Source organism: Euphorbia lathyris, chromosome 6 (assembly GCF_963576675.1).
Source record: "Euphorbia lathyris chromosome 6, ddEupLath1.1, whole genome shotgun sequence".
In the NCBI taxonomy this organism is placed as follows: Eukaryota; Viridiplantae; Streptophyta; class Magnoliopsida; order Malpighiales; family Euphorbiaceae; genus Euphorbia; species Euphorbia lathyris.
The window spans coordinates 31,817,280-31,840,445 of NC_088915.1; the positions used below are offsets into that span (position 1 = coordinate 31,817,280).

At 31.6% G+C, this 23,166-nt stretch overlaps 2 protein-coding genes across 2 annotated transcripts; both read left to right on the top strand.

Annotated features, from left to right (window-relative positions):
* The first annotated feature begins 2,377 nt into the window (after nucleotides 1–2,377).
* On the top strand, nucleotides 2,378–7,290 carry LOC136234111 (methyl-CpG-binding domain-containing protein 5-like). Its single transcript, XM_066023877.1, has 3 exons — nucleotides 2,378–2,856; nucleotides 6,527–6,655; nucleotides 6,747–7,290. The coding sequence occupies exons 1-3, from the start codon at nucleotides 2,524–2,526 to the stop codon at nucleotides 6,969–6,971; spliced, it is 687 nt and encodes a 228-aa protein (XP_065879949.1). The 5' UTR covers nucleotides 2,378–2,523; the 3' UTR covers nucleotides 6,972–7,290.
* A 3,456-nt stretch (nucleotides 7,291–10,746) lies between these two features.
* On the top strand, nucleotides 10,747–16,787 carry LOC136234112 (triosephosphate isomerase, cytosolic). The gene is made up of 9 exons (XM_066023878.1): nucleotides 10,747–10,905; nucleotides 11,234–11,309; nucleotides 11,684–11,807; nucleotides 12,437–12,521; nucleotides 12,725–12,857; nucleotides 15,702–15,796; nucleotides 16,002–16,080; nucleotides 16,417–16,499; nucleotides 16,582–16,787. The coding sequence occupies exons 1-9, from the start codon at nucleotides 10,867–10,869 to the stop codon at nucleotides 16,630–16,632; spliced, it is 765 nt and encodes a 254-aa protein (XP_065879950.1). The 5' UTR covers nucleotides 10,747–10,866; the 3' UTR covers nucleotides 16,633–16,787.
* The last annotated feature ends 6,379 nt before the right edge of the window (nucleotides 16,788–23,166 follow it).

The window sequence follows — 23,166 nt, forward strand, 5'->3', positions numbered from 1 at the left end:
ATTGTATATAATTAAACCTCGATAAATGAATGTTCGATAAAGTGATAACCTCGTTTATATAATAAATTCTTTCGGTCCCGACTTGGGACAATGGACTAAAGTAATAACTTCGCTAAATGCATCAAGTAATAAAAATATTTAAATTCTTAAGGGCCCAATGAAAATATAAATTAATAATTATTGAATTACATATCATATATATATATATGCCAAAACCTTTCAATCAATCAACTAAAAGTCATTTTCTTATGAAAAAAGCATCTATAGTTGATTGTTTTTTCTTTTCACCTAAACCAAAATGAACATCATCCTTAACTTTTTGTAGTGCAAATACAATTTCTGTTATATTTTGCTCATGTTGTAGTAAGTAGTTATTTAAGGTGACCATTGCTTGAAGGACCTCTTTTGACGATACATTTGCGACAACAAAATGTATACATTTTACAATGAAAAATTATCTATAAAATAATAAATATTGATTTATCGATAAATGAATAATTTATTCATTTATCTATAAATAAATAATCTCGCTTAATAAATATTTTTTTCCGATCCCAAAGATATGCATTTATCGAGGTTTTAAGGTTTTACTGTATATATATACACATATTAGACGGATAAATTACACCCATGGCCACTAAACTTTACCCATTTTCACATTATGGCCACTGAACTTCATTTCTTCCCGGTATGACCACTAAACTTTGCACTTTTTAACACCGGTGGCCACTTAACGCCTAAAAACGACCATTGATGGCTAAACATAAAAAAATCCAAAGCGTTAATGATATTATAAGGAACTTTAATTCTTGAAAATTTTCGTTTTGAGGTCATTTAGGTGTTGTTTGGTTAGGAGAAAGAAAATGAATTTTTAGAGAGAGAAGGCTCCAAAAAATGTGATTTTCGAAAATAAAAAATGTAGTTTCATGATAAATGTCATTCTGAACAACTTTAATTCTTGAATATTTTCATTTTGAGGTCGTTAACGATCGTTAACGGTCATTTTGAGAAGTTAGTTAAAATTGAGTGACCACCGATGTTAAAAAGTGTTAAGTTCAGTGGCCATACCGGAAAGAAATGAAGTTCAGTGGCCATAATGTGAAAATGGGTAAACTTCAGTGACCATAATGTGAAAATGGGTAAACTTCAGTGGCCATAGATGTAATTTACCCCATATTAGACTTTACAAGTTTAGTTTTTTTAATAAGATAATAGGTTCATATGATATGTTACAATGAACCTAGAGGTCATGGTTCGAATCACATGGATGGGGTGAGGTGGGTTGAGGGTTTTTCTTTGTACACAACTTAAAACAAAAAAAAGTTCATATAATAGGTTCAATTTTTTTTGTTATTAAAATAAATTTAATAGGGAAATACAATAATTTTTATTTGTTATTTTTTAAATTAATTCCGTTTGCTTGGTTTAAAATTGAACCAAATATTTCGATTCGGTTATATTTCGGTAGGGGTGCACGCGATCGGTTAACTAATCCATTAAGGTTTATTCGGTCGGTTAACCATTTTATCAGTTTTTTAAAGACACTAACCATACACTAGTCCACTCAATTCGGTTAACCACTAATCGATTAACCAATTATTTCGGCCGGTTAACCTTTTATTTCGGTTTCTAACCATTAGTAAATAAAATAATAATAATAATAAAACTTCTAATTTTTATTGTGAGTAGAACGACGAGTCAATGACGAGTTGAAGAGATTAACGACAGAGAGGGAGATGTGCGTGCATTATGTACGTGTAGACTATGGATTGGACACTGTAGTTTTCTCTAAGTTACAACAACTCTTTAAGGCATTAAATTACTATGTTTTTTGGACCAGAATTCTTATCCTCCGTGTTTTACCAACTAAGCCTTATCCATATATATCAATTTCACTAATTATCTACTTTATGACAAATTTGATAGTACACGACGACATTTGGGATATTCATCGTTGAGTCATAGTCACCGTAAATAATTAGTGTTTCTTATTAAATTTTTGCTATAATTATATGTATAAATATAAATATAAATAAATATATTTTTATATATTTAATTGAATTCGATCGGTTTCGGTTAAGCGCAGTCTTTAGAATATAAAAACCGTAACCGTAACCGTAACCATTAATCACTATTTTAAAAATTAAAAACCGTACACTAATCCATCGGTTTCGGTTAACCTTATTTTCAGTTTGGTTTTTCGATTTTACGGATTTTTATGTGCACCCTTATATTTCGGTTTTATATACCATTCAGTTCGGTATCAGTATTAATTATTTATAATTGTAATATTGATTCAGTATGGTTGGGTTTTTAACACCTGCACAGCCTATGAATCACCCGTAGTTCTCTTTATTTCTCTCAAACTTTATAAATGAACTATTAAATTAAAATTAAATGTATGTCTGAATTATAGATATTGTAAATCCTTATTGTTTTCTGATCTGGTCAAATTTGAAATAATCTAGTTCCCTTCCTTCCATTTGAGGGTACATTTCTCTCAGTTTTGCTAGCAACTCACTCATGTCAAACCCCAATATTCCGGATCCGATATCCTCTCGATCTGATCCACATGATTCAACTCTCCCCGCCGATCCCCTCCTGCAAAACGGTTCCTTCATCGACGCCACGGCGCAGCCCTCAATCAATCGAAAAACAGACAACAACAAACCAGCTGCGCCACAGTCTTCAACTTCACTCAATGGCGCACAATCAGCCACGCCTATCAAATCCAGGAGAAAAGTACCTGTCACCACGGCGTCTCCGCCGTCCGATTCCACCAGTTGGTTGCCGCCGGGATGGCTGGTTGAAGATAGGCTTCGGATCAACGGGGCAACGGCCGGTACCATGGATAGGGTCAGTCTTGTCTTATTTTTCATATGTTATCTTGCTTTCCTAACTTCAATTTATTTAGTTCGCTTCAAATCATTTTCAAGTATAGCTTCTTAATTAATTAGAAACTTTTTTTATTTTTTAGTAATTGATCACATTCCATGAAATTGAAGAAACTCTGTAGATTGATACTCTCTTCAGTCTCCATCTTCTAATTTATCTTTTGCGTCGTTAATATATTAGTGGGTAGATATATGTTACCTTCTTCTTTTTTTGGCAACTGTTTTTTAATTAGATGAGCTCCTCCCGTTCTTTGGTAGAGATGCTGTATAACTGTAATGCTGAATTGAATGAGTCTGGATGTTGTTCTTCCTACTTGAATTCCTGGAACTGGTATACCTGTACCTAATTGTTATTAACATTATGTTGTATTCCATGTTTAAAGTTTTAAAGCCTCAAGAGGTTGTACAATCTATGTTATCACTTATGGAGTTGACTCTACTTTGTTAGAAGGATAGTAAATTCTCTGTACACTTCAGTTTGGCAGTATTAGTATTTTGATCAATCTTGCATACTGCTGCTCTTCTTTATTTTGCTTATTAGTTAAATTCTATGAAACACCGATATGGGTACGCTCGTAAACGGCATTTTTAAAAAATATAGAGATATATAAAAGATACATAAATATATAAAACCACAAATAACATTCACAAGTAATTATAAAACCACAAATAACATTCATAATAACTAATAAGTCGTTAATTCATCAAAAAGAGACATTTAATACTTCAAACTATTTAAACTACCAAGTCTAAAGAGTATTCTAAGACATTTTCATGCTCTCATCTATTTCTCCTTCATCTATAAACATTTAATACTGATTAGCTTTTAGGATGTTATTAATTTTTTTGCAAAGAAAAGGGTGGGTGGGGGCTGGTTTAGTTAATTATTAATATTACAGATTTATATTTAATTTTTTATATATTAACCCCTATTTTTCTTAATTAACTTTGAACCGTATCCCCATAATTAAAAGAAAAATAAGGGATACTTGTTTTGCGGCATCCCGTATGTATCCCCGCGTATCCATTTCCACGGAGAATCCGATACACATATGTCAACCTTATAGAAGTATCGGTGCTTCATAGGATAAATTGATGAGATGCTTGGCTACAGAATTTTTTTTCATTTTTAAATTTCTTTAGTAGAGGAGGGGGGAGAGGAATGAGGGATTCTCAGTCACCTCTGATTGTAGTTAGTATAGTTTGGGGCATATTTATACATTTCAGTCGGTTTTTTGAATCAATTCTTTCCTCTCTAGACCTATTTATAATAAACGGTGGCTTCTCAAGTGTGTCCCTGCTGTAATTCTAAAACAAATTTTTCTGGGATATGTTGTTTCTCACATTTTGGCCTTATGATTCATTTCCGCGGAACCAAGTTGATACTTAGAGAGTTCGAGTAACTCGTCCTGGTTAAGCACTTATATGCTCAAGCCTTGCCTATTTTCTAAGCATGAACTATCTTTGTAGTTGTTACTGCTGTGAGCCTCAAAATCAGTTTTCAATTTATCACCTTAAGGAGAGCAGAATTATTTGCGGGCAGGGATGGATCCAGATTTTTTAACTAGTGGGGGCAAACTATATATGCAAACTAATAAATTCACAAAAAACAATAACAAATAAGGGTTTCAGCCTTCCTCTTCCTAAACAATAAGCCTTCCTAATTATTCTTTAATGATTCTAACACTAACTTCAGACTTTTAAAAACCTCACAATGGTTTACTGATTTGCTCTTTCAATTATTTGTAAAATCCACAACTTGTAGGAGTCTTTTAATTCAAATAGGAGACTAATTGAATAAAATCCCTAAAATAGAACCAAATTCACACATCCTCAACATTTTCACACAGAAAATAAAAATTTGGAATTCCACAAATGTAAAACAGTGAAAGCATAAGAAAGTTTGAAAATCAAGCTCATAACGTTAGATTCTTCAGAAATTTCACAGAATATTGGAATTGGATTGCAAATATTTGAATTTTGTAAATTGAATGAAACCTTACCTTGTTGTTGAGCATAAGAAGAGGAAAACTCATAACAGATGAGGTGCCCGGAGGCTATGCCGATAGAGAGCAGTGAGTCATCGGGAGACGGCGAGGAAAGCTGATCCTTTCTGTTGAACTTGAGAGACAAACGGAGAGAAATGCGAAAGTAGGACTGTAAAAAAGGGAATAAGATAGAAAATAAATCAGCATTAGAATTGAGGCTGCTCTTCGAATTAGGGATTCATTATTAGAATTATTATTGTTTTGTTTTAATGTTTCATTAAGCAAAACGACGCTGTGTAAGTGTGGAATGGTGTCGCTTTTGTTAAAAAAAATAAAAAAAATAAACGAAGACCTAAATCTAGACACCTCCTTCAACCTCTTATGGGGCAAATCTCCAAAATTTCAAACCATACTAGGGGGGATAAAAAAAATTCTAACACTCACTGGGGGCAAGTGCCACCACTGTAGATCTGTTCCTGTATACGGGTGTGCTGCTGATATTAGTGAAGTTTCTGTCATTGCATTTGGCCAATATCCATCAATGTTTGATGGAGATAAAATTATTTTTCTTTTCTTGTGAAATGATCTGAAAATTAACTTTGGCATATAGATGCATCGAGGCAATGAGCTCAGATCTCTTAGGGATATATGGTCATGTATTGTAAATTTAATCGTGTTGTTTCAAGTTATTGTTTTTGTGCAAATGAATATTCTGCATAGTTTTAAAAAGCGAAAGGCGAGTCAAGGCGACAATGGAAAAATATCGCCTTGAGGCGAGGCGACGGCCTCTTGCACGTGAGGCGACAAAAAATTAGAAAATAAAATAAAATAAAATAAACTCAATAAAAACTAGTAGTACTTAACGATAGTTTAATTTCTAAACTTGTAAACCAAAATAACTTAAAGTCTAATAATAAAGTGCTAATTCTTAAATCAAAATAACATAATATCAAGCATCTTCATCCCCCAAATCCAACTCCTCATCAAGATTTATATCCCCATCAAGATCTTCCACTTCATCATCCTTATATTCTTCTTCTTCTTCATCTTCAACTTGATACTCATCATCATCTTCATCATGTACCTCATCTCTAACAACTCGAGGAGGATTGGCTTTTGACCGGGAAGAGGAGGTGTTGTATGTCTCGGTGGTGGAGGAGAAGCAGAAAGAGCCATTGGAGTTGAGTGAGTTGGGTTTTGGGGTGTCTGCGCGTCTATTTGCTTTTTATCGGGCTGTCTGTGTCTGTTTTGTTTTAATATAAATTAGGTTTTTTTTAAAGAGAAAATGCTGACTGGGCTCATTTAACGCCTTACCTGCAAGAGGCCATCGCCTCAGACCGCCTCTCGCCTGAGTCGGTGAGGCGATCGCCTCTTGCAGGTCAAACACCTTCTGGAAGGCGGTGGGGTGATCGCCTCTGTCGCCTGAGGCGACAGAGGCGATGGCCTTTTAAAACTATAGTGATTCCTCTTTTCCCAAATTGTGAAAATCTGAAACGTGTTTTTATTCTTTTTACTCTCTAGACGTTTAAATTCTTGTGTTGAAAAACTGAAGAAAGAGTCAATTGCTTTTGTGTGCCCTAGTCAGATTTCATTTGTTCTATTATTGTAATTGAAGGGGGGTTAAATATTCTCCGATCTGTGCAGTATTACATTGAACCAGTTACGAACCGTCGGTTCAGGTCCAAGGTTGAAGTGCAGCATTATCTGGCAACTGGGGAACTGTTGAAGAATAAAAGAAAAAAGGAAGCGGAGAATTCTAAAACAGATGTTAATGTGAGACATTACTCTTTAAGGCACTAGCCTCGTCTCTTTTTTGATGACAAGTTTGTTTTTCCATATAATTAAATTGAAGTTACTTGTGTAGCCTCAAGAGGTTTCTGGGAAGAAGAAAGGTAGCAAGAAGGCAAAGGGGCCTGACATGACCTTTGATCGTTTGAACGTCCCTGATAGGATCGAATGGGCTCTTACGAATGCAAATGAGGATGTATGGACTCCGTTCTTCGATGGAGATAAAAAGGTGCCTGAGTTCACAAAACAGAACTGGGAATTTGAGATGCACAATTTGAATGAAGGGCAGAAGAAATGGTAAGCCAAATATCCGTACTGTAGTGCAGGTTAAAATGAATGAAGGTGTCTCTCTTCTTGAATTAAATCAATCTCTGTTATTAGAAAAAGTGTTTCTAGACAAACTGCTGATGACAATTTAAAAATGTAAGATGTTTAGGTAGATTACAGTCGTTAATCTGGGTTTTAGATGGTAGTTTTTGCTTTTCATCAACATTCAAGATTTTGTGAGGGCTTCCTTCCATCTTTTGTATGTGAGTGATTATGGATAATTCACAATCCTCTTACACCAACCAAATGTGCTTGTTGCCATTTTATACCATTAACTTTCGTTTTTTTCTTAATTGTCTGATCCACATATAGTATATTTGTTCTAACAAGTTTTTTTCAAGTGAGATGAATAGGTAAATTTCACCTTTTCTGTTTTACATTATAGCTGTTGAATTCCACATTTTGTAACGTAAAATAACCCATTTATTAAGTTTTGAAATAAAATAAAAAACGTTTGTGACATAATTCCGTTAATATGTATGATGGGGCTAACGTTGACCTGTATTAGGTTTCCTTTAAACCTTGTTTGAAAAAAAAAAGGTCTCATTTAGACCAAATTAGTTATTTATTTGTATTCCTCATTCAAACAAAATGACATAATCATCGTTGCCTAAACTTTTCTGCTTAGAAGCACTTCCCATCGTCATCCTTTTAATCTCACATGTCAATTGTAGAAATGTGATCTATACTATCACATCATAATAATATTAATTTCACTTTTAAAAACATTTCATAGTGAGACTAAATTAATATTTTAATATAAAATATTTATTTTTTATATTATTAAACTTAATTTATAATATTAAAAATAAGGGTTAATTTCAAATATAACCCCTGTGGTTTTAAGTTTTGGCAAATAAATACCCGTGGTTTGATTTCGAGCAAATAAATACCTGTGAAATTAATATTATTATGATGTGATAATAAATTATTTTTAGCAATTTCTCTCTCTAATTGCAAACACTATTGATTGCCACGTACGTGTTTTCTTAATAGCAATCCCTTTGCAATTAAACATGCAACGGGATAGAGATGCTCTTGTCTTCGTGAAGGTGTTGTGAGTTGGGCTGTAATCGACCCGAGCCGAGTTTTGACCAGCTCAAGCTTGGTTTGTTATAAAATTAACGAGCTCGACTTGCTATAAAATTAACGAGTTCAAATCCGAGTCGAGCTTTGGTTAACGAGCTTGAGCCGAGCTTTGAGCTTGTTTCGAGCCTAAAATCCTCTTTGGACTTGGTTCATTAAGAAAATTATCTAACTATTAATTGTTTGTGAGTAAATCGTTAATTATATTTGTGAAGTTTGCTCGTAAATAACTCTTTAATTGTATACATAAACAAGCTTGCAAGTAAAGTTCGTGAATAAATAAACAAGATGCTTATAAATAGTTCGTCTATTACTCATTTATTATGTTTATGAACGAACTCATCTAATAGCAAATGAAATAATATTAAGTTTAGATATTTGTGAACTAACACAAAACTAAAATTTGTTCATAAATGTTCTCATCGAACATGCTCGCGAGCTTTCGAACCGAGCTTTGACATGCTCAAGCTCGGCTCGTTTACGAACCGAGCCAGTAAATCGTGCTCACAAGCGGTCCGTTTACAAATCAAACTGAGTTTTTATCTAGCCGACGACCGAGCCGCTCGACTCATTTATAGCCCTAGTTGTGAGCTCAAGATATTACTTATATAGTTCTGTTGTTTTATTTGTAAATTGTCAAAAGAAAAATATGATGTTAGTCAACCGCAAAATAAAATGAAATTGAGAAAAATATTTTATCTTTCTCAAAAGGTAAAATATTTTTTCAAACTATTTTTTTAATATCAACTATTTCATTTGTTTCTTTTCTTTTGTTTGACCCAACTAACATATATAATAAAAATGTGAAACACATAAAAAACTTTAAAAATCGTGAAAATGGAAAAAAGAAATGTGACAAAAAAATTATATCTATAAAAACGTAAAAAATGAAAAAAAAAACTTGATAAACGATAAAAACGTGAAAAACATAAAACCAATATAAACATGAAAAATGGAGCAAAAAGAAAAGAAAACGAAAAAACGTGAAAAACGAAAAAAAACATGAACAACCAATAAATACGTGGATACGGAAAAAACAAGAAAAGAATAAGAACGTGAAAAATATAAATATGAGTTTATTTTATGTTTTTTTCACGTTTTTATATTTTTTTTTTCGTTTTCCTGTCTTCACCTTTTTTGTTCGTCTTTCACTTTTTTTACATTTTTTCTGATTTTCATATATATTTTTATTTTTTTCATGTTTTTTCGTGTTTACCAAATTTTATTTCACATTTTCAAAGTTTTTCATGTTTTCAAGTTTTCTAAGTTTTTTTCTATATTTTTTCATGTTTCCTCTTTTCGTTTATTATAATATATAAACTTTAGTTGAAAATAAATACAAATAAAAAGAAAATTATAACCGCGTGGCGGATCGCTTGGCAGCGGCTGGGCATGGGGGGATGTTAGGTGTTTCTACCCTTTCCGTTCCTCCTTCTTTTCTGTTACCTTCTCTTCTTGAGGATATGATTGGGGTTAGTCTTCTTAGACGGATCCCGGATTAGGTTTTTGTTTGTTTGTTTTTTTTCTTCCCTTCTTACAAAAAAAAAAAAAAAAGAAAATTATATACTTTTAATTGGTGATAAGGAAATATTTTTCAATGACATAAATGAACATTGTAAAATATTTTTTCGGCCAAACACTGAAAATATTTTATTCCAACAATAAAAATCCTTCCCTAATATTTTTTTAAAATACAATATTTTCTTAAAAAAAAAGGCCTTAGATCCCGTTTATTTATAGAAAAATATTAGGTAATAATACAAAAAAAGTACAACAATAAACTTGTGGTTTTGTCGATTTACAAAGGGAGTTCTCGTGGTTTAAAAATTTGCAAATAGAAGTTCTGTATTTTGTACAGTTTACAAACTCAGTCGTTTTATTAAAAATTATTATCGTGACTATTTACCCTAAAAGGGAGCAATTTGAAGAAATTAAAAAGACTGACTTTACAAATTACTCAAATTACAATGTCTGACTTTGCAAATTAACTAAACCACAAATGTTGTTTGATTGAAAAATTGAATCACACATCCTTTAACTACAAATTTCACAAAATACAAAACCCCAGCTTGCAAACTTTTAAACCACAGAAACTGTCTTTGCAAATCGGTGAAACCACAAATTTTATTTTTATACTTTTCTCTAATTTTTTTTTTAAAAAATAAAATATTTTTTGATATTTGTTTGTCTTAAAAAAAAATATTTTTCTACCACTAATGATTTGATTTGTCAAAATACACAAAATTAAATATATTTATCAGTAAATTTGTTTTAAAAATCTGATATAAAAATCAAATAATAATTAAACCAACTTGTCAATTTAAATTTTCTGTGAATCAAACTAAAACAGAGGTTACTTTTGAAAATATTGACTATAAATACCTGCCTTTCACACAACACTTTAGGAAGTAAATTTCCAACTTATCCCATTGTTTTTTTTAATAAAAACAACTGATCCCATTGTTTTTTTTTTTTTGGATGAAACAACTTATCCCATTGAAGTCACCGTCGTTTTTGTATAGATTAGTGAGTCCTTTCGGGAAAAAAAAAAAGAAAAATACAAAAGAAGGCTTTCAAAAAAAAAAAAAAAAAAACAAACAAAAGGAGAGAGAAAAAACTAGTGAGGGCATTATAGTAAAACAAGAGAAAACTTGGGCACCACCCAAATAGATCAGTGGGCAGACTCTATAAAATTTCACAAAACCAGTCTTAAATTTGGAATTGATCTGTCGTTCATCAAGTTTCTTATTCTAGATTTTATAGGCAAACCAAAATATATTATCATGGCCAGAAAATTCTTCGTCGGCGGCAACTGGAAATGCGTAAGCCTCTTTCTCGTTTTTTTCATTGATTGTCTTCAATTCTCTCTACTGATCGTGCTTTCTCTTTCTCATTTTCTTTTGGATAAAATTATTAATTAATAATTTGGAGAATTTTTCTATCCTTCTGCTCGTCTTTATATCCGATCATCATCCTGATACTTCATCAATTTTAATATAATATCTTGTCAATTTAATTCTGAATTTTGTGGTTTTGATTAGATCTGATGGGTTTTTTGTTAACTAGCAATTTGTGACTGTAGAGTCAGAATTGTGTGACTGTTTGCTGATTTCATGACTGTTTGTTTGTGTTACTTACTTGGATTTGCAGAATGGGACAACTGAGGAGGTGAAGAAGATTGTTACCGTTTTAAATGAAGCTGAGGTTCCTTCTGAGGATGTTGTTGGTAAGCCTGAACTTTATTCTAAATCCTTGAACTGGAATTAGAATGGGAACCTTAGAATGGAATGATTTAGCTTCTTTTATTTAACTTAGACATGTACTCTGCTTTATCATCCTGAGTAAACGTTATGCAGTCTTCTTTCAGATTCGGAATGACCTATTTGATGTTTATAACTAGTTGATGATTCATTGTATAGAAAGAGTATACGCATGCAAATGTATTTCGTAATCTTCTAGTTATCATTATGTTCATTTTATGATAAGAAGATGAATGCTGAGAGTTACTTGATTGTGCCTCTTTCTCTCTATTTCTTTAATTATGAGCAGATTCTTGTAAATTTAAGTTTGACTGTACTGATTTTATTGTTGTTGTCTCAGAGGTTGTTGTGAGCCCTCCATTTGTATTTCTTCCTATGGTAAAAGGTCTATTGAGGCCAGACTTCCAGATAGCAGCACAAAACTGTTGGGTTCGTAAAGGCGGTGCTTTTACCGGAGAGGTTAGGTATGTTTTATCTGATTTATGGTCGTTTATTCATGATTAAAGAAGAGGGATCAACTACCCCCCTCTAACTAGTTGGGATTCATGTGTGGTTGTTTTTGTTTTTATTATGATCTTTGATGTGTCCTCTTTATCTTTCTTTATGAAATATTTTCTGCTTTGCTGTCAGAACTTTCTTGTGTAGCCTTATATTTTGTACGTGCAGTATCATTAGTTTATAAAATGTTGATAAATTGAAGTTTTGTGAAATTTTTTTATTAATGAGAAACTACTTCACACACTTCAACTAATTATATTAAGCTTGTGATTAATAGTTTCATGTGTTTTGATAATTAGGACATTATATGGGTTTTGAGATATTATAATACATTTTGTGAGATATGGTTTAGCAACTGTTTTCTAAGATTCATAGTGTATAAGCAAGATTTATATTTGATCATTTCTTCAAAGAGCCTTATTAAGAACATAAAATATGGTCCTTTTTACTTTCTATTCTTTGCAACACCATCTCCCTATTTAGTTTTTGTTTGCAACATGATTTCCTTTTTCATTTATGTACTGCCTAGTTTGATACGGAATTGTGCTTGTTTTGGTATTCAATTTTCTAAATCTGATTTTGTTTTGGTTCACAGTGCTGAGATGCTCATGAATTTGTCCATTCCTTGGGTGATTCTCGGGCACTCTGAACGGAGAGCTCTTTTAAGCGAGTCAAATGAGGTAAACCATATCTTATCTATTGATCATGACCTATATGAATGCTTACAGCTTCTGTAGGGAGCGAATCTGTGTCGCTGACACGACTTGATTTTCACGGTTTTATATGATGGTTCATGTTAGCCGACCCCGAATCATTTCGGGACTAAGGCTTTGTTGTTGTTGTTGTTGTATTGTTAAATGTATTCCATTTTGCTTTGTGGCAGCTTGTTGCAGATAAAGTTGCATATGCACTTTCTCAAGGTTTGAAAGTGATTGCCTGTATTGGTGAGACACTTGAGCAGAGAGAATCAGGATCAACTATGGAAGTTGTTTCTGCGCAAACAAAAGCCATTGCAGGTATTAATCGAAGAACTATATTTCAATTTGTCACATATCAGTGAAGGGGAGAAGTCCAAGGACTGATTGTGAAATTTTCCTATTGCAAATTCTATTTTGATTCTTTCATTATTTGTGTTTCCTATATAGTTCTATTATGTTATTTCGTGGGCTGTGTTTAGTATTAGCAAGTTAGTGGGATGTTACTGCTGTCCTTGTAACTGCCTTCTTCTCCTATTTAGGAGGAATTGCTGTAGATATTGGTATTGGATTAAAATCTGCTGTCTCCTTTTAGATGTCCCCTTCTATGTCCCCCGTTCATTTATTTACATGTGTTAATTCAATCCTAATCAGCAATTAGCAATTAAATATAATTCTAATTTTGTTAACGTTGAGATTGAAGTTAGTTAACTTCTTTTCTTCTCCATTCAGCAGCAACACGTTTCTCTCTCAAATTTTTCTTCCCATCGATTACAAACTTCCTCCTCTTCTGACTGCGGGTTCGCTGTTTCCGTCAAGCTCATTCAATTATCGTCTTCCAGTTTATCTTTCTTTTCCAATTTTTGTCTCGCTTGATCATCAATTCCTGCAAAATACTGTCTCTCTCTTCCAATTGATCTTTCTCTTCCAATAGTTCAAAATGGTTGTGACGACTTCATTTTGCAGAACACACTACTTCACACAGATGATTTTACGAAGAAAAATCATATGTGTGAAGTAGTATTTTGTTTCATAGATTCTAGAAACTGCGAATTCGCAGATTAGCTTCTGCCTTCTGCGAAGACATATACACTAGATTTACTTCGCATATCTTCAAATCTGAATTTGGATTATGCGAAGTAGTATTTTATTCAATATTTGACTAATTTGAACTACTTTTGTTGCTGATTCCAAGAAGAGGAAGGACATCGAGTGAGAATAGTACCAAAGGCATCAGAGACATCACTTTCAAGTACCCCTATACCTTGAATATAAGAGCATCAATGAGGTAATAGAGAAAGTGAAGCAAAGATTATCGGCAGTGCAATTGGAAATGTTGAAGGAAACATGCTTTGAGCATTTGTTGGACATGGATATGTGTACATTGTCCAGTCCTCTATGCCATGAGGTCCTTATGAGAGAGCATCAATCACAGAGAACGGGCTCGAACGACCGTGGGTTATTTGTCTGTCTTTTCACTCAACTTTTAACCACTAGTAGGCCAGTGTCAATACTAATTCCAAATGATGGAGATTTCTTAAGTTTTCGTGTTGTACTCGAGATTTTTCATCAAAAACTATATGTTTGATTGCATACAGGTTATGTTTGAATGAATATTGTATAGTTTTGGATATGTTTTAAATGAATATTGTATATTTTTGGATATGTTTTGAATGAATATTTGTATATAGGTTATGTTTCAAACATGTACAATATTCATTCAAACATAACCTATATACAAATATTCATTCAAAACATATCCAAAAATATATTCATTCAAACATAACCTGTATACAATCAAATATATAGTTTTTGATGAAAAATCTCGAGTACAACACGAAATCTTAAGAAATCTCCATCATTTGGAATTAGTGTTGACACTGGCCTACTAGTGGTTAAAAGTTCAGTGAAAAGGCAAACAAATAACCCACAGTCGTTCGAGCCCGTTCTCTGTGATTGATGCTCTCTCTTAAGGACCCATGGCATAGAGGACTGGACAACGTACGCATATCCATATCCAACAAATGCCCAAAACATGTTTTCTTCAACATTTCCAATTGCACTGCTAATAATCTTTACTTCACTTTCTTCATCACCTCATTGATGCTCTTGTATTCAAGGTATACGGGTACTTGAAAGTGATGCCTTTGGTACTATTCTCACTTGATGTCCTCTTCCTTTTCTTGGAATCAGCCTTAGAATGATCAACCTTAAACAATACGTGGTTCAAACTAGTCGAATATTGAATAAAATACTACTTCGCAGAATCCATGTTTACTTCGCAGATTTGAAGATATGCGAAGCAAATCTAGTGCATATGTATTCGCAGATCCTCAAACTGCGAAGGCAGAGGCGAATTCGCAGAATACTTGTAGCTTCACAGTTTCTAGAGTCTACAAAACAAAATACTACTTCACACATATGATTTTTCTTCGCAGATTGTGAAATCTACGAAGCCAAATCATCTGTGCGAAGTAGTGTTTTTTTGCAAAATGAAGTCGTCACAACCATTTTGAACTATTTCTAAGTTTCATTTCGCAAAATGTTGCTATAAACTGACGAAAAAACACATTAAAAGTATAAACCCTAAACCAAAATTGTAGAAACATAAAAAAACAATAAGAGAGAACCCTAAAACCAAGTGGAAATCGCATAAACAAAGTAGATAATGTACCTTCTTGCCGCTTTTTGCTATTGAAATCGATTTGAAAGACTTTGGAACTAGATATTCGCAGAGATTGGGAATGAAACGTTCGCAGGTTAAGGATGAAGAAGAAGAAAGGGAAATTTGACTAAGTTGTTATATATATGGGTAATTCATAATGAAACAGTCTAGATATGTAACTTGTTTTCAAATGGGTCTTAATATGTAAACGGGTATCTAATTTGGCCCATTTTTGTAATTTTCCCTTATTTATTTGTAGTTAGTGGAGATGATGTCATTTGTGTAAACTAGTTTGTAACAGTTATCTTAGATTAGATGGAAAATGAGAACTTTTTTTTATTGAGAATTTGTTTGGAACTCTAGCAAATGTGTTTTTTATTTTATTTTTCTAAAAAAAGTGGGTGGTACTTCATGTTCATGCACAGTACATATACATGTATGTCTGCTCCTTTCATAGTCTCCGGAAGTTTTTACATGTTAACTATTCACTTTTTTTGCAGAGAAAGTATCAAATTGGGATAATGTTGTTTTGGCTTATGAGCCAGTTTGGGCAATTGGTACTGGGAAGGTTGCAACACCTGCTCAAGCCCAAGAAGTAAGACTGAAACTGAAGTGCTCTCGCCATTGCTTTATTGTTAGGGATAATCAACTATATATTTATATTTCACTGTTCTTCATAAAGCCATCTGATTCAGTGCACGCTTACGTCTTGTGAATTGATTTTTAAGAGTTTTTTTTTTTGTTCTTTATTTGTGCTTGTCACATTTTGCTTTTAGTCATTTGGTGTATATATGTGATAGGTCCATTGTGGATTGAGGAAATGGCTTCAGGACAATGTTAGCGCTGAAGTTGCAACATCAACTAGAATCATCTATGGAGGTTGGAGTTCTTGACAATAACAAGAACCTAGGAGGACGAAGTGATAAACAATCCCTCCGACGTCGCCCGACGTTGCAACCGGTTTCAAAGTTGATGCTTCTCGTCATTATTGATTAGCCACAAATGAAATCACCAAACTTTTCCTGGCGCTTATCATTTTCATTTGCAACTAAGCAATAATGATGTTGAGAGCTCACTTTGATACTGATCCTAATGCTGGATTAACGATGTCTATAGGAGGGATTGTTTGTCACTTCACGTCCTCTTGAAGTTTTGCAGCTATTGGATGGTAATTTGTGCTTGAAACTGACTTATGCACCTCTTTTCCTCTCGTAGGTTCTGTAAATGGTGCAAACGCCAAAGAATTGGCAGGACAACCAGATCTTGATGGATTTTTGGTTGGTGGAGCTTCCCTTAAGGTACTTTATCAGTTGATTCCCTTTTTTAATTGTTGTTGCCATTATAACTTCAATGGCTGATATGCATTTTGATTTTTATCAGCCGGAATTTATTGACATTATTAAGGCAGCCACCGTGAAGAAGAGTGCTTGATCCATTTAAGTAAAATGCTTTTCTTGTCTGTTCAGCTCAATTCACTGCACTGAGGCAACAATTTGCTGGCTATTTTATGGTCAACAACACCGAGTTTAATAAGTTATTTGAACTTTTTAAGGAATAAAAAGCATTTGACAGATTATAGTTTTGCATTTTTATGTCCGAAATTTACATTCATATTTTAGGTTTTTAGGTCGATTTTATTTTATGGTGACAAGTCTTGCTATTACGGTTGGATGATGAGAGCCATTTTTATCTAATGGTCAAATGTGGAACTGACATAAAAAGACAGCAATTGTAGAATGCATCATCTAAAGTATATCAACGTCCGGGAAATTATTAGGGGACTTTCATGTTAAATGGAGGATTCTCACTTCACATTTTAGCATGTGCAGTGTGGATCTATACATTCCATCATTATATTTTCTTAGATGGAGTGGCAACAAACATGTCAGAATATGTATTGGGTCCTCCATGACTCAACTAGGAGAAGATATTGTTTCCTTAAAAAAAAAAATATTGTTTTATAAAGAATATTAATATATCTATAAATGAATATTTATTAATTTAGACAAATTTCATACATATTTAATTTTTCAAAATTTAGATAAATTATTAGGTTAAACAATTTATTACTCATGGTGTCCAGTTTTAAAGTTTTGTTTCATTTCTTTTATATAAGAAAGTTTTTATTTAAATAACTACTATAAAAGTTGTTTTAATCAAAATATTCTTAATTACGTTTGTGTATTATATATGGATCTATTTACATATTTATTAGTTATAAAAAAATAAAAATAAAATAATTATTTATTCTCTTAAAAGTTTTATTTAATATAATATCTTTAAATTAATACCAAATATTATTATGATTCATAATATTAGTATGATTCTTGTATTTTCATTTATAAAGTTTTTTAAAGATAAAAAAATAAGTTGAGGTTTAATATTTTAAATAATTATATTTTTAATTTTATAATTTTATAAATTCTAAAATATTATTTTTTTAATGAAATAACACTAAATTATAAAATAAATAATAAATTAATTATTTAATATTTAAACATCAAAATTCTATAACTATATAAAAAATATAAATTAATTGGTTAATATTGAAAATATTAAAATTATTTGAAAAAAAATATAAAATAAGAAGATTATATGAGAAAAGATATATAAAAAACTTTGATAAAAAAGATAAAAGAGATAGACAAAATTAAAATATAAAGATATATATATATATATATATATATATATATATATATATATATAAATAAGAGATGTGACAAAAAATCTTATAGTGTGATAGAGTTTATGGTGTAACAAAGACTAATTTTGTAATTAAGTAGCGCTGATGTCATCGTATGAGAGATTCTTTTCTTTAAAATGCATTTTTTCGACTTTCCCAACTTCGTTTTTCGAAATTTTTTATACCGTTGGACTCGTCTTAATTAGACGGTCATTTTAAGATCCTAGAAGCTCAGATAAAAAAAAATTCCGGTGAACGGAATCCGGCGATTAGGTGGGCATTTTCCAGCGAGAAAAAAGTTGCCCAAAAGATTCTCAAAAAAATTCAGAAAGTGTAAAACGTTATTCTGAGAAACTTTAATTCTTGGGTCAAAGCAGGATTTCTTATGGTTTAGCCCCAATAAAACTTTTTCCTTAATTTTATCCATTTTACATGTTTCAACAATTTATTGAGTCAAAACCATAAGGAATCTCGTTTTGAGCCAAGAATTAAAGTTTCTTAAAATCATGTTTTACATATTTTAGAATTTTTTGATAATTTTCTGTGCACATTTTTTTCATACCTTTCAGCACTATGTGTTAGAATATTTTGTTGGAACAATATAACAATTCTGTTTGAACAATATAAGTATTCTGTTGGAACAATATAACTATTCTGTTGGAAAAATTGGTAAACTGATTTGTTAGTTGGAAAAATTGGTAAACTGATTTGAAACAATTGGTACACAGATTTATTATGTTGAAAGAATATAAGAATTATAATTATTTTCTAAATAATATAACTAATATAAATTTGAAGATTCCTTAATTAAATACTAAAAAACAAAAAGAAATTCAAGACGATAGATAATAAAATTGATTTGGAACAATTGGTAAACTGATTTATTATGTTGGAATAATATAACTATTTTGTTGGAACAATTGGTACGCTGATTTATTCTGTTAGAACAATATAAGTATTATATTGGAACAAATGGTACACTGATTTGGAACAATTTCGTACACTGTCGGAACAATGTAAGTATTCTATTGGAATAATTTAAAAATTCTGTTAGAACAATATAACTATTTTGTTGGAACAATTGATACACTGATTTGAAACAATTGGTACACTAATTAGAACAATTTGTACACTGATTTAGAACAACGTGCTGGCGTCCAGCAGTATGTGCTGGTTTTTCCAACACATAGTGCTGAAAGGTAGGACAAAAAACGTCAATTATCAAAAACATCAAAAACATGTAAAACATCATTTTAAGAAAATTTAATTCTTGGCTCAAAGCGAGATTCCTTACGGTTTCGACCCAACAAATTGTTGAATCATGTAAAATGGATAAAATTAAGGAAAAAGTTTTATTGAGACTAAACCGTAAGAAATCTCGCTTCGACCCAATAATTAAAGTTTCTCAGAATAATAGTTTACATTTTCTGGAATTTATTAAGAATTTTCTTGGCACTTTTGTTTCTTGCCGGAAAACGTCAACCTAATCGCCGGATTCCGTTTACTGGAATTTTTTTTTTTACCAGAGCTTCATGGATCTCAAAATGACCATCTAATTTAGACGAGTCTAACAGTATAATTTTTTTTTGAAAAACGAGGTTAGAAAAGAAATAAAATAATTTTTTCTATTATCTATTTCCTTTTATTTACAAATTTGCCACCTTACCCTTTTCAATTATCATCAAAACTACGTAGTTTTATTTTGTCACACCATAAGCTCTTGTCACATCAGATCTCACCCCTATATATATATATATATATATATATATATAAATTTAAATAGAATCAATTTTAATATTTTTTATTATAATTTATTGAATATGAACATTTTGTTAAATACTGATAACTTTAGTAACTATTTTGAAGTAGTGTTTGACTAAGGGTCTGTTTGATTCAGCTATTAGCTAATAGCTGTTGCGGTTGCTGTTAGCTGTTTGTAGTTGTAGCAAGCTGTTAGCTGTTGTTGTTTGCTGTTTGTTATTAGCTGTTTAATTACTAGTGTTTGGTAAAATTATATTGAACTGTTGCTGTTCGAATTTAAAATGTCTAAAATAGACATGTTTAAAATTAATCAACGATGAAATTATAAAAGAAAAAATGTGAAAAAGTGCCCATAACGTTTACAACTATGAATAATTTTACTCTTAACGTCCAAAATAGTGCAATTTTACCCATAATTCTGGCAGTAAAAGCAATTTTACCCCTAATATTAGCAAGTTAGGTCGATTTCAGATATTATCAGAAAACATAGATATTTTATTTCTTATTCTACACCAATTGCACATATCAGTAGTTCTAAAAAAAGATTTCATATTTTTTTTATTTAATAATAAAATTGAAAATTAATATTTATAAATTCGGCGAAATATATGAATTGTTTTTTTCCAACTCGTACAAAAGACAATATATATTTTTTTATTTTCTTAAAAAAAAATTCACGTCTAATCATATGTTTGTGATCTGTTACTAACAATGATAAAATGGTGCACATGTGAAGTGTAAATGACAATATTCATGACCAAAAAGACGGTTTGATAAATTATTTCTCAAATTGACCAAACTTGTCAATGTTTGGAATAAAATTGCTTTTGGCTGCCAATATTAGGAGTATAATTGCACCATTTTAGACGTTAAGGGTAAAATTGTTCCTAGCTATAAATGTTAGGGATATTTTTGCACCTTATTCTATAAGATAAAAAATATGCTACACAAATTAATAAAAATAATCTATATAAAAAATAAAAAATTTATTGAACGCAACAAAACTTTGTTTTTCCGGTAATTATGTTCTAGAAATATAAATAATGTTAAGGAATAAACATATTTTATGGAAATAAAAAGGATAATTTTATCAATAACACATAACTACAAACAACTGTTTATGAAAAGCTCCAAATAGGAGCTTTTCATGAAACGCTCTAAAACGCTGCAGTTTCCAGAAAAAATGCTAAACGATGTGGTTATATAAACCTAACCAAACGCTATATTTCCTGCGGTTTGGAGTGAAACGTTAAATGCTCCTCCGAAAAGCTGAAACAAACACCCTCTAAGGGCCTGTTTGGTTCAGCTGTTAGCTAATAGCTGTTTGCGGTTGCTGTTAGCTGTTTGCAGTTGCAGTAAGCTGTTAGCTGTTTGTTATTAGTTGTTTAATTACTAGTGTTTGGTAAAATTATATTGAACTGTTGCTGTTCGGATTTAAAATGTCTAAAATGGACATGTTTTAAATTAATTAACGATGAAATTATAAAAGGGAAAATGTGAAAAAATACCCATAAAATTGTTTTTGGCTGCTAACATTAGGGTTATAATTGCACAATTTTAGATGTTAATGGTAAAATTCCTTCTAGCTACAAATATTAGGGGTATTTTTGCACTTTATCCTATTATAAAATAAAAAATGTGTTACAAAAATTAATAAAAATAATCTATATAAAAAATAAAAAATTTATTGAACGCAATAAAACCTTGTTCTTCCGGTAATTATATTGTAGAAATATAAATAATGTTAAAGAATAAACATATTTTATGAAAATAAGAAGGATAATTTTGTCAATAACATATAACTACAAACAACTGTTTATGAAACGCTCCAAATAGGAGCTTTTCATGAAACGCTCCAAAACGCTGCAGTTTCCAGAAAAAATGCTAAATGATGTGGTTATATAAACCTAACCAAACGCTATATTTCCTGCGGTTTGGAGTGAAATGTTAAACGCTCCTCCGAAAAGTTGAAACAAACACCCTCTAAGGGCCTGTTTGGTTCAGCTGTTAGCTAATAGCTGTTTGCGGTTGCTGTTAGCTGTTTGCAGTTGCAGTAAGCTGTTAGCTGTTGCTGTTAGTTGTTTGTTACTAGTTGTTTAATTACTAGTGTTTGGTAAAATTATATTGAACTATTGCTGTTCGGATTTAAAATGTCTAAAATGGACATGTTTTAAATTAATTAACGATGAAATTATAAAAGGGAAAATGTGAAAAAATACCCATAAAATTGCTTTTGGCTGCTAACATTAGGGTTATAATTGCACAATTTTAGATGTTAATAGTAAAATTCCTTCTAGCTACAAATATTAGGGGTATTTTTGCACTTTATCCTATTATAAAATAAAAAATGTGTTACAAAAATTAATAAAAATAATCTATATAAAAAATAAAAAATTTATTGAACGCAATAAAACCTTGTTCTTCCGGTAATTATATTGTAGAAATATAAATAATGTTAAAGAATAAACATATTTTATGAAAATAAGAAGGATAATTTTGTCAATAACATATAACTACAAACAACTGTTTATGAAACGCTCCAAATAGGAGCTTTTCGTGAAACGCTCCAAAACGCTGCAGTTTCCAGAGAAAATGCTAAACACTGCGGTTATGTAAACCTAACCAAACGCTATATTTCATGTGGTTTGGAGTGAAACGCTAAACGCTCATTCGAAAAGCTGAAACAAACACCCTCTAAATATTTCCAGAAGAGGTTTTTCTAGTCGTAACTAGATGCTATAACAAAAAATCAAGGACTGGGCAATTCTTGGATAGTTCATGAGTTGTCTTTATTTGGAGTCATTGCTCATATGTAGTTTTCCTTATGGAAACAAGATTGTACAGGAATATTGATGAGTTAAAGGAGGAAGTTTTTAAGCTATCAATTCTTTAAAGTGATTTTGTTGGCCGTTCGTGGGGTCTAATTTTGATGTGGAAAGATGATATTAGGTTATGTTGCATATTTTGGGTTTTTGTCTTCGTTGTATATATTTCGGAGTGGAAAATATATTTCGGAGTGGAAAATGAGGAAGGACGTTTATGGTTGGTGAGAGAGGTCATATAAAGTTAGAACTTGGAATATGCTGAGAGAACACAACGTTGGGAGTATTTGCCATGAGTCTGTTTTGGTGATTTAATGAAATTATGTATTCCAGAGAAAAGGAATGAGGTATTTCAGATAATTATCGTTCAATGGAAGCATTTAGAAATTGCATGGATGACTGTGATATTTTTTATTTGTGTTCTTCAGGAGGAAGTTATACATGGACTAATGGCAGGAAAGGTTATGATCGCATTAGGGAAATGTTGGATCGTGTTGTTTGTCAGGTTAATTGGGAATTGTTGTTTCCAAAACCAATGGTTGTATTAGCAAGAGTGGCTTCAAATCATTCAACTATTATTCTAGATATCAATGGTCTACATGTTTATAAGCAACGTCCATTCGGCTTTGAAAAGATGTGGATTCGAGATCCAAGTTGTCGTGATGTTATTCAGTTTGTTTGAGATTCGTCATTGGGGAA

Bases quoted from the DNA above. Each gene is read 5' to 3' on its own strand.
- LOC136234112 (XM_066023878.1), top strand. From the start codon at position 10,867: ATGGCCAGAAAATTCTTCGTCGGCGGCAACTGGAAATGC. The intron at 10,906-11,233 runs GTAAGCCTCTTT...TTGGATTTGCAG, and splicing joins TCGGCGGCAACTGGAAATGC to AATGGGACAACTGAGGAGGT. The intron at 12,858-15,701 runs GTATTAATCGAA...CTTTTTTTGCAG, and splicing joins GCAAACAAAAGCCATTGCAG to AGAAAGTATCAAATTGGGAT.
- LOC136234111 (XM_066023877.1), top strand. From the start codon at position 2,524: ATGTCAAACCCCAATATTCCGGATCCGATATCCTCTCGATCTGATCCA. The intron at 2,857-6,526 runs GTCAGTCTTGTC...CGATCTGTGCAG, and splicing joins CGGCCGGTACCATGGATAGG to TATTACATTGAACCAGTTAC. The intron at 6,656-6,746 runs GTGAGACATTAC...TTACTTGTGTAG, and splicing joins ATTCTAAAACAGATGTTAAT to CCTCAAGAGGTTTCTGGGAA.